This window comes from Mandrillus leucophaeus, unplaced genomic scaffold (genome assembly GCF_000951045.1).
Source record: "Mandrillus leucophaeus isolate KB7577 unplaced genomic scaffold, Mleu.le_1.0 Scaffold36, whole genome shotgun sequence".
Classification (NCBI taxonomy): Eukaryota; Metazoa; Chordata; class Mammalia; order Primates; family Cercopithecidae; genus Mandrillus; species Mandrillus leucophaeus.
The window spans coordinates 4,181,007-4,191,754 of NW_012103809.1; the positions used below are offsets into that span (position 1 = coordinate 4,181,007).

Here is a 10,748-nt window from a genome sequence, read left to right on the forward strand (position 1 = left end):
AAAAAAAAAAAACAAAACAAACAAAAAAAAACAATAGCTGTACCACTGACAAAGACTGTAGATAATACAATTCTCTGAGGTTTAGTTTCTTCAAGTATAAGGTCGGGGGGAGAGTGCGGGAATCATGGTGAATGATCCTAATTAAGGTTTGAGGCTTCCGCCTGCATAGGGAAGAATGAGCCCCTAAAGCCATTCCCTGCAGGTGAAGCCAAGTCTCCTTATTAATTGTTCAGGAAAGTCTTCAATTGAAGGTCTGGCATACTGCAATTCCTGCAAGTTCTTAGTCATTATCAGCTTTAGCTGGTTAGAATCAGCTATGATACACACGTGCTTCAATTTTGCTATCTGGAAGGTAGGTGCTGCTGCAAGTGGAAAGTCTGTCTTTAAGAATATGCGCTGCAGCCGGGCGTGGTGGCTCACGCCTGTAATCCCAACACTTTGGGAGACCCGGGCAGGCGGATTGCTTGAGGTCGGGAGTTCAGGACCAGCCTGGCCAACATGGTGAACCACCGTCTCTACTAAAACTACAAAAAATAGCCTGGTGTGGTGCTGCGCATCTGTAATCTCAGCTGCTCAGGAGGCTGAGCGGGAGAATCACTTGAACCTGGGAGGCAGAGGTTGCAGTGAGCCGAGATCCTGCCACTGCACTCCAGCCTGGGCAACTGTTAGGAATGCTTGTTCCCCGGCACCGCAAAGAAATAGCACTCAAACATAAATTTAAATCTCTCAGCAAGACCATTTTTACTTTCTGCAGAAAAGGTGCCTCTCGCAGATGGAACGATGGTGAAAGCACACTTGGACAAAGGAAAAGCAGACCTATTTATGCCTCACACATTTGGGTCGTCATTACCGCTGTGTCTTGCATCCATTGGCTGGTGCTGGACCTCACAGTCTTAAACTGATACCCGATTTGCTAACATCCTGAAACTTTCCTAAATAGATAAGTGCAAGGGAGGATAAAGAAGGAGAGGAAGTTGCTTATGAAAGGTTTAAGGAAGCAATAACATTTCCAGATAAGGAGGAGCATAAGCTATGAGCTGAGACTTGCTTGGGCCTCTCCAGACATGCCTGAGTAAGCCAAAGCAACTAACTGGGCTAAAGTGTAAGAACTGACAGTTGATAGGGGGCTTTAGACTAAGAAGTGATTATTCTTAGTGTCTATTATTTTATTTTTAAACCAAGAGGAGCTTTGAAGAGGAACTTTTCTACTTTCTACAGCAACAGAGTGAGACTCCGTCTCAAAAAAAAAAAAAAAAAAAAGAATATGCGCTGCAAAAGCCGGAACAGTGGCTCAGCCTCTAATCCCAGCACTTTGGGAGGCCAAGCGGGGGGCGGATCATGAGGTCAGGAGTTCGAGACCAGCAGGGCCAACATGGTGAAACCCCATCTCTACTAAAAATACAAAAATTAGCCAGGCGTGGTGGTGTAGGCCTGTAATCCCAGCTACTCAGGAGGCTGAGGCACAAGAATCAGTTGAACCTGGGAGGCAGAGGTTGCAGTGAGCCGATGTCGCACACTGGACTCCAGCCTGGGCAAGAGCGAGACTCTGTATCAAAAAAAAAAAAAAGACTGCGCTGGAATTTGATTTATTCAGTGACGATTACATTGATCAGATTTGTCTATGTTGATACTTGTAGGGGATGAAGGAGAGGGAGAAGTCAACGATGACAGCAAACTTTAGTGTAGAGCAACTGAGAGAATGGTGGTGCGGGAAACACAGGGAACAGGAGCGGCTCGGAAGTGATAATGGAGATAACATCATGCTGTGGGCATTCGGGATCCACAGAGCTGGGTAAAAATCAGGTTTAACTTACTCCCTATCCCCCTTTAAGATGCTTCTCAAGTAGCCTCACTCCCTAAAACAAACAGATATTTGGCATTGAGTCACATTATTCTGCAGCCGCCATATTTTCTTGCAGGTAGAAGGCAGGCCCTTCCTGGTGTAAACAAACAAGATCGGGCTTGAGTGACACTCCTCCCTGATGGCCCGCATCTGGTTTATACCCTGTAACTTGTCCCTCTGTTAATGGGGTCCTTCAAAATCCAGCCTCAGATGCCCTCCTCCCGCAGCGGTGGCCTCCACATCTGGCCTGGCCGAGCTCACGTGGTCCAGCTTGTGCAACTCCGGGTTTCCGGCTTTTGGCCACTCAGGGTTGGACCTGGGACTGGTGCTGGTCGGCCCTGCAGGCGCTGTGGACTGGGGAAGCACAGAGATTCCCCGCCCCGTTCCCTGGACTGGGGCGCTCGCCGCGATGTCCCGCCCCACTCCTCACGCCCTGAATGCAGGGCGCTAGCTGCTACTCGGTGGCTCAAGCACCGTCCCCGTTCTCTGCCCGCCCCTCTCCCGGGACACTGCGCACGCACCACAGAGCCGCGCCCCTCTCCTCACCCCGCCACCGGGACGCAGAGCGTCCGCCGCCGCGTTTCCGGCGACATCTCGCTGTCGTCACTGCGGCTTGCGCGCCCTTGTAGACAGCCCGGGCCTTCGTGAGACCGGTGCGAGTATTTGGGATTATTCTTATTATTTCTGCCACTTTTAACTTTTAGGGATTATTTAGGAGTTTCACGGCCGTCTGCTTTTCGTCCCCCCGATTCAGCCGGGCCTTTAGGCCGTGTGGTTGGTGCTTTTCTCGTTGGGTATTTTCTGCTCTTCTTAAAAGAAGTTGTGCACGCGCGGAGTCCCTGACCTCCTGAGCAAAGGCTTACCCATGTAGCGTAGTGTTGCCTGGTTTCTTGGTGGTTTTGTTGCTCCATCTCTTTAAAAGCCTCGCTAACTCAGTGCCGCCTCGAGTTAAGAACTGTGGGCAAGATTCCAAGCCCCCTGCCCTTCCCTGTTTTATGGAAACTTAATTTTTTTTTTTTCGTCCTTGAGGGAGGGTCTCACTCTGTCGCCCAGGCTTGAGTGCAGTAGCCTGAATATGTGTCATTGCAGCCTCTGCCTCCTGGGCTCAAGCCATCCTCCCACCTCAGCCTCCCAAGAAGCTGGGATTACAGGCACATGCCACCATGCCCGATTGCTTTTTAAATATTTTTTAGTAGACAATGGGTTTCACCATGTTGGCCAGGCTGGTCTTGAACTCCTAACCCTAGGTGATCCGCCTGCCTCGGGCGCAAAGTACTGGGATTACAGGCGTGAGCCACTGCACATGGCCTAATTCTTTAAACAGAATACACGGGGTGTGCATTGCTTTCATCTTGTTAGGCTCGCTGCATGCTGGATACTCTCTGTAAGAAAATAGGAGCTGTTTTTCCGAGGATGCAATGTCACATGTGAATATGACCAGTGTTTCCGTATATTTTATCCTCCCCTTCTGCCCTCCTAACAAGAACTGTGAGTTGGACACAGAAGTTTCTAAAAAAGTTGAGTGTTAAAATTGGCTGTTGCAGCAGGGATGAAAAGCAGCAGTCCTACCTTCCCTCAAAAGAGACATTAAGGTAGTTGGATTAAGGGCACAGGAGTACTTGCTTTCAACTTTGTGGTAACGTGGGTAGCTAATGAAATGACTAATGCATCACCTGATTATAGAGCTGTCAGTCGATCTTGCTGAGTTTCCTGTGGGCCTATGTGATTAGAACTAAGGTTTTTGTGACAATGGTTGGCATCTGTTCAGCGTTTATTATGTGCTAAGCACCTTTACATGTGAAATCTATTGAATAGTCACAACAGCCCCAGGAAATTGGTACCAGTGTTATCCTCATGGTACGTGAAGGGTACTGAGATTTAGGGTGCGTAGCTTGCGGGTTGGACACACTTCTTTTGGACTGCTGGAGAGCTGTGCTTTTAACCACCTCTGATCCAGCTTGTTTTCCGCAGGTGCAGGCCTGGGGTAGTCTCCTGTCTGGACAGAGAAGAGAAGAATGCCGGACACCGGCTCAGTGTGAGTGGACAGGAAATGGGTATGGAGTAGCCAGGAGCTTCTGGAAACCAGAGTTCCTTTCCTCAGCTGAAAAGAACCCTAAGAGTAGACTGCCTGGGATTGCGTGGGGGATGGGAGGATCACTGGACCTGTGGGCCAGAGACTTGGGTTTGAGTCCCAGCTCTGGCTTTGCTGAGTTGTGTGACTCTCAGAAAGTCATCCAACCTCTGTGGGCCTTATTTTCAGTGATAGAACCTGTGGGGAATGATTACCTTTTAGTCCCATCCTATGACAATATGGTTTGTTTTTAAAGCCAGGTTAGCACTGACTTCTCTCTCGTGTTTTCAGAGTGCCTTTGCATTGGTTTGGCTTTGGCTACGCAGCACTGGTTGCTTCTGGTGGGATTATTGGCTATGTAAAAGCAGGTATGGTTTTGTTGTTATTTAGCCTCTTAACATCTTCACGTTGTTCCAGTGAAATGTGAGTGCCCGGGTACCCCTGAGAAGCAAGCTCATTTCATTCAGGTTTGCTGTAGGTCCCCAAGCTGGAGTGCAGGCTTCCTTGTCAGTGTTGCAGCTCCCGCACTTGCCTTCTGGTTATCTGGTGAAGCTGAGCCAGGCCTCTTGTGGCATTACTTGTTTTTGCCTCTTTATCTAAAGATAGGCAGAGGTGGTTGTAGTTTGTTATTATCATTGACTACCGTGCATCAGCCACGACCCCCAAGTGCTATCTCCGGGCTCAGGTAGGAGGAAACCTCTGGTCTACACAGACTGGTATTTTGAAGTCTCCTCATTAGGCCAGGCAGGGGTGTGTCAGTGGCTGTGCTTGTTTCTGCCACCTAGTCCTTGCCTGCATTCCCACCCCAACCCCCACACCAGAATTCTTATTGTCCAGGTCTTTGTATTTTTATTTAATTGATTGGCCCTATTTCCCTCTCCTTTTGTGATTTGCTGGAGGTCCTGCCTGTACACAGTTCCAGCCCTTCATGGTTGATCAGGCCTGTTTAGAAAGAAGGCCTAGCCACTAGCCACTAGCCACTAGTTCCATCTAAGGAGGGAAGATGGCCTTCTTTCCTTTCCTTAAATGGAAGTGCCCTGCCTATGAGAGGAGAGAAAAATGGGGTGGGAAGACCCTGACTTCTCTGAGAAGATAGCACACTCCCCGAAACATCTTCCTGCTTGAGTCCACCTTGGCTATGAGCTGTGTTGAGAGTTCTCTGTGCTGTCCTCCTTTGTAGGGATGGGGGTCTGGTGGATTCTGTTAGTGAAATAAGTGCCTCATGTTAAAAATGCGAGCTGTGTTTGCTTCCCTTTAGGCAGCGTGCCGTCCCTGGCTGCGGGGCTGCTCTTCGGCAGCCTAGCCGGCTTGGGTGCTTACCAGCTGTCTCAGGATCCAAGGAACGTTTGGGTTTTCCTAGGTATGTCTGCTTCAGCGTCTCCTTAGGGCAGCTGTGTTTCCAGAATACTCTTTTCCAAACGACCCTGGTTTGGTGGGATGGGGTGAGGTCTTCACACTTACCCTATGACAGTTTCACTTCTTCTACCAAGTCCTCAGAAAGTTTTAAAATGAGGGCGCAGAGGCAGGATTTGTGCTGGTTTCTGTTTATCTTTTATGTACAGAACATGGAAGGATTTCCATACCTCGTGAATGTATTTACCCAGTAGCATTAAACTTCTATAAGGCAAATGTGTCAGCCGTTGAGGTTGCCCATGGAAGACCACTGGCCTCAGCATCCCTAAAACATCACACATCTGGGTTAGGTTTGCATCCGAGTTGCAATTTCTCCATTTGAAAACCACCTCTTTAGCAGTTAGCTAAATGTGACTGCTCACACCAGTAATCCCAGCACTTTGGAAGGCCGAGGTGAGCGGATCACAAGGTGAGGCGTTCAAGACCAGCCTGCCCAACATGGTGAAACTCCGTCTCTACTAAAAATACAAAAATTAGCTGGATATGGTGGCAGGCGCCTGTAGTCCCAGCTACTTGGGAGGCTGAGGCAGGAGAATCGCTTGAACCTGGGAGGCAGAGATTGCAGTGAGCTGAGATCACGCCACTGCACTCCAGCCTGGGAGACAGAGCAAGACTCCGTGTCAAAAAACAAAAAACATGGGCATAGAAGCAGAACTGGAAATATACCCTGTGAGCGGCATGGACAGTGAGTGGGGTGGGGGACTGAGGAGTCCTTCTTATCAGGGTGGCTTTCAGCACATTTCTGTGGGGCTCCACCCATGTGTCAGACGCTGCTGGGAGTGTGGGTTCCTCACTGTCTCCACAAACCCCGTGTGAGAATGAGTGCCATGTGGGAGGGAGAAGCCGTGTGATCTGTACACATCAGCCGGGTTGGGAAGGGAGGTCAGTGATGGCTAATGGGGTGTGCTGGGGAAGGAGGTGCGTCCAGGTCCCAGCTCTGCCTAACAGCTCCCTCCCTCATGCTTCAAAATGACTTTCAGCCTGCATTTTTCCTTTCTGTGATTGTACTCCACTCAGCAAATGACCTCATGCCTACTTCAGGGAAAAAAATAGCAGCCATCAGGTGGGGACTTCCCGGAGCCTTTAATCTGCAAGCCTCACCTCGTCCTGTTTTCCCTCCTGTCCAACACCAGTGTCCTCCTCTGTGCTTTGAGTGTCTTCTCCCTGACCTTCTCCAGACCTTCACACTGGCAAGGATCCTGTCTTGTATTTGTATTCCTCCTTTTAGGTGGATCCCCCCATTGATATTCAGATGTACTTGTCTCCTTCACCTTCATAAACTTCCCTTTTTTTGAGACAGAGTCTCACTGTATTGCCCAGGCCAGAGTGTAGTGGCACAGTCTTGGCTCACTGCAACCTCCACCTACTGGGTTCAAGCAATTCTCCTGTCTCAGCGTTCCGGGTAGCTGGGATTCAGGTGTCCGCTAACATGCCCGGCTGATTTTTCTATTTTTAGTAGAGACAGGAGTTTCACCATGTTGTCCAGGCTGGTCTGTAACTCCTGAACAGATTTGGGAGGCCGAGGAGGGTAGATTGACTGAGCTCAGGAGTTGGAGACCACCATGGGCAACACGGTGAAACCGGGTCTTTAATAAAATAAAATAAAGTTAGCCAGATGTGGTGGCGGGCGCCTGTGGTCTAAGCTACTCAGGAGGCTGAGACTTGAGAATTGCTTGATCCCGGCAGTTGTAGGTTGCAGTGAGCCAAGATCACACCACTGCACTCTAGCCTGGGTGACAGAGCAAGAATCTGTCTCAAAAACAAACAAAAAATGCGACTCTGTTCATGTGTCCTTTTGCTTAGTAGCCTTTAACAGCTTCTCATTGCTCTTAGGATGAAAATCCAATCCCTAGTATGACCTTCAAGGCTCCATGTGGTCTGGCCCCTCTTACTTGACTTCTGTGCCACACTGGCCTTTTAAGGTGAATGTGCCATGCTCCCTGTCACCACCGGGCCTCTGCATATACTGTGCCCTCTGCCTGGAATGGGCCTTCCCATCCTTCAGCTCATTAATTCCTGCTGTAATTTCAGATCTCAGCCAATCTTCACTTTTTTGGCTAAGCCTTTTTATTTGTGTGAGTCTTTAAAGTCTGTCCCATCAGACCTGAAGCACTGTAAAAGGGCAGAGACAGTTACGATTACCTTTGTATTCTCCAGCACCTAGCACAGCGCTTGACATGTAGTAGGTGCTTTGACAGTTACCCCGTGGGAATTGCGTGCAGGGTAGAGGAAACAGTGTCTGCGGGGCATGAGAAACAGCAGCATTTTGGAGAAAACTAACACGTTGATGGCTAAAGTGTGGGTTTTGCAGAAGACAAGTGGTAAGAGATGAGGCTGGAAGGGCAGGCAGGGCCCAGGCTGTGAAGGACCCTATTTGGCCAGTATTGGTACTTGGACCCATAGGATGTGGGCAGCCAGTAGTCTCCACCCACTTGGTGAAGAATAAGCATAGGATGAGGTGTGACCCTTGAGAGATGGGTTGGGTTTGGCCCACTTCTGATTCCCCTGCGTAGAAGATGTAATGAGTTTTAACCCTTCTTTATATTTTTTTCATCAGCTACATCTGGTACCTTGGCTGGCATTATGGGAATGAGATTCTACAACTCTGGAAAATTCATGCCTGCAGGTTTAATTGCAGGTGCCAGGTACTTTCATTTGTTACTCTTTTTTATCATGTAGAGTTCAGTTTATTCCCCAGGATACTTTATGCATTCAAAACCTAACTTGTTTCAGGATATCTGATGCTATGCATCAACTGACATTTGATATATACACTAATAGGAAATGTTTCAAAAACAATAGCTGGTTTAATGTCAGAATGGCATGAGTATATCCATTCACTGTGGAAATGGGTTTGTTCTCATGTTTGCTTTCTGATCCATCCTAGCTCCTCTCTATATGGTGGCAGAAGTTTTCCTGCAAAGCCATGACTGCAGCCTTTTGTGTGACTTGCATGGAAGATGCGGGGGTCCCATATTTCTTAGATGTGTAGATGTCTTTTACAGAAAATTTTGCTAAAAGGGAATTTTGATTGAATCCTCTTTTCTAATTTTTTTTTTTTTTTTTTGAGACAGAGTATCGCTCTGTCACCCAGGATGGAGTGCAATGGTGTGATCTCTGCTCACTGCAATCACTGTCCACCTCCCGGGTTCAGGTGATTCTCATGCCTCAGCCTCTGGAGTAGCTGGGATTACAGGCGTGTACCACCACACCTGGCTCATTTTCGTTGTTTTGGTAGAGACGGTGTTTCACCACGTTAGCCAGGCTGGTCTCGAACTCCTGATCTCATGATCCGCCCACCTCGGCCTCCCAAAATGCTGGGATTACAGGCGTGACCCACTGCTCCCGGCGCTGTTGTCTAATTTTAATTATAAAACCTAAACCAAATTGTAGCTTTTAAAAAATTTAGTTGTGGCCAGGCATAGTGGCTCACACCTGTAATCCCAGCACTTTGGGAGGCCGAGGCTGGCGGATCACCTGAGGTCAGGGGTTCAAGACTATCCTGGCCAACATGGTGAAACCCCGTCTCTACGAAAACTACAAAAATTAGCCGGGTGTGGTAGTGGACACTTGTAATCCCAGCTACTCGGGAGGCTGAAGCAGGGAGAATTGCTTGAACCTGGGAAGCCGAGATTACAGTGAGCTGAGATCATGCCACTGCCCTCTAGCCTGGGGGACAGAGCAAGAGTCCATCTCAAAAAAAAAAAAAAAATTTAGTTGTAGGCCGGGTTTGGTGGCTCACGCCTATAATCCCAGCACTTTGGGAGACCAGAGCGGCCAGATCACTTGAGGTCAGGAGTTCAAGACCAGTCTGCCCACATGGTGAAACCCCATCTCTATGAAAAAATACAAAAATGAGCTGGGCGTGATGGTGCACGCCTGTAATCCCAGCTACTTGGGACACTGAGTCAGGAAAATTGCTTGAACCTGGGAGGCAGAGGTTGCAGTGAGCCAAAATTGTGCCGCTGAACTCCAGCCTGGGCAACAGAGGTGAGTGAGACTCCGTATCAAAAGAAAAAAAAATTGACCTTCTTAAAAACAAAAAATTTAGTTGTTAAGTATTATAAAGACATCCTGAAGGCAGGGGAATTTTTAAAAATCTGATTTGGAGAAAGATTGCATACTCCGCTCTGATCATAGTTGTGACGCTACCAGTATAATGTTATACCTGAAGCAAAAGAGTCAGTGTGGAGCAAGGTCTAGAGCAGGAAACTGAGAGGCTGGAGCTTCGACCATTATCAGATCCCTGAGGGTGGGGCGGCCTTGCTCTCTCTTGCCTCCATTTCTTCATCTCTTCAAATTATTGGCAGTTGGATTAGGATCCAGCTCATGTGTGCTATTTTAAGACCTCAGTGTGAGACTGTCCCTTGGCTTGCTTTTTCTCTGGTTCCTCCAGGGATGGAAATTTTACCTCTGACCACTCTTGCCTTAGTACCTCCTCCCCCACACAGTTGTGAGGAACCTGCAGAGTTTAGTTCCTTAAAAACATAGTTGCCTGTTCTGTCCTTTACCTGACATTTTCTATCTTGTTTCTTTTAAACAGTTTGCTGATGGCCGCCAAAGTTGGAGTTAGTATGTTCAACAGACCCCATTAGCAGAAGTCATGTTCCAGCTTGCACTGATGAAGAATTAAAAATCTGCATCTTCCACTGTTTTCAATGTATTAACAGAAATAAGTGCAGCATTTTTGCATCTGACATTTTACCTAAAAAAAAAAAAAGACACCAAACTTGGCGGAGGAGTGGAAAATCAGTTGTCACCATTATAACCCTACAGAGGTTATAATGAGGATGTAACATGAGCTTATTGAGACCCTCACAGAGATCGATTCTTGTACATTGATGTTATCTCTTCTTTCTGTATCTATAGGTAAATCTCAAGGGTAAAATGTTAGGTGTCAACTTTGAGGGTCCTGAAACCCCATTCCGTGCTCTGAGGAACAGTGTGAAAAAATCTCTTATGAAATTTAGAATATCTGTTCTTCTGCTCATCTTAGACCACAGACTGACTTTGAAATTATGTTAAGTGAAATATCAACGAAAATAAAGTTTACTATAAATAATATTTCCTATGTGGTCTTCATTGCCAGAGCTGGTCTAGTTCATAGAATGAGATGTTGCTAGCAGCAAGATATAGAAACTTGAAAGTATTTTGTTAATATTTAGAAATTACCTATTTCGAATAACTTAAGGACCAAGGAAAGTTATTTGATTGTACATTGCATTGAAGCTTGTTTCAAAAATGACCTCTGAGGAATTTTTGTTTTTCAAGAGACAAGGTCTTTTGCTGTCACCTAGGTTGGAGAGCAGTGGTGCAATCATATGTCACTGTAGCCTCAAACTCTTGGGTTCAGTCATCCCACCTCAGCCTCCTGAATAGCTGGTACTACTGGTGCATACCACCACACCCGGCTAATGTATT

General features: G+C 47.5%; 1 protein-coding gene across 5 annotated transcripts; it reads left to right on the forward strand.

Annotated features, from left to right (window-relative positions):
* The first annotated feature begins 2,178 nt into the window (after positions 1–2,178).
* On the forward strand, positions 2,179–10,391 carry TMEM14C (transmembrane protein 14C). 5 transcript variants are annotated; one of them, XM_011989648.1, is made up of 6 exons: positions 2,179–2,496; positions 3,801–3,878; positions 4,206–4,282; positions 5,173–5,274; positions 7,885–7,972; positions 9,871–10,391. In XM_011989648.1, the coding sequence occupies exons 2-6, from the start codon at positions 3,859–3,861 to the stop codon at positions 9,920–9,922; spliced, it is 339 nt and encodes a 112-aa protein (XP_011845038.1). In that variant the 5' UTR covers positions 2,179–2,496; positions 3,801–3,858; the 3' UTR covers positions 9,923–10,391. The 5 variants fall into 5 exon arrangements, with proteins under 5 accessions (XP_011845038.1, XP_011845036.1, XP_011845041.1 ...); XM_011989646.1 differs by having other exon boundaries at positions 3,815–3,878; XM_011989651.1 differs by having other exon boundaries at positions 2,244–2,496; positions 3,815–3,878; positions 7,885–7,965.
* Positions 10,392–10,748: the final 357 nt, after the last annotated feature.

What these genes read in the sequence shown, in the direction of transcription:
- TMEM14C (XM_011989648.1), top strand. Translation starts at nt 3,859, where the DNA reads ATGCCGGACACCGGCTCAGT. An exon ending in ATGCCGGACACCGGCTCAGT is followed by an intron (nt 3,879 to 4,205) that starts GTGAGTGGACAG and finishes TCGTGTTTTCAG; the next exon opens with AGTGCCTTTGCATTGGTTTG. An exon ending in GGTTTAATTGCAGGTGCCAG is followed by an intron (nt 7,973 to 9,870) that starts GTACTTTCATTT and finishes TCTTTTAAACAG; the next exon opens with TTTGCTGATGGCCGCCAAAG.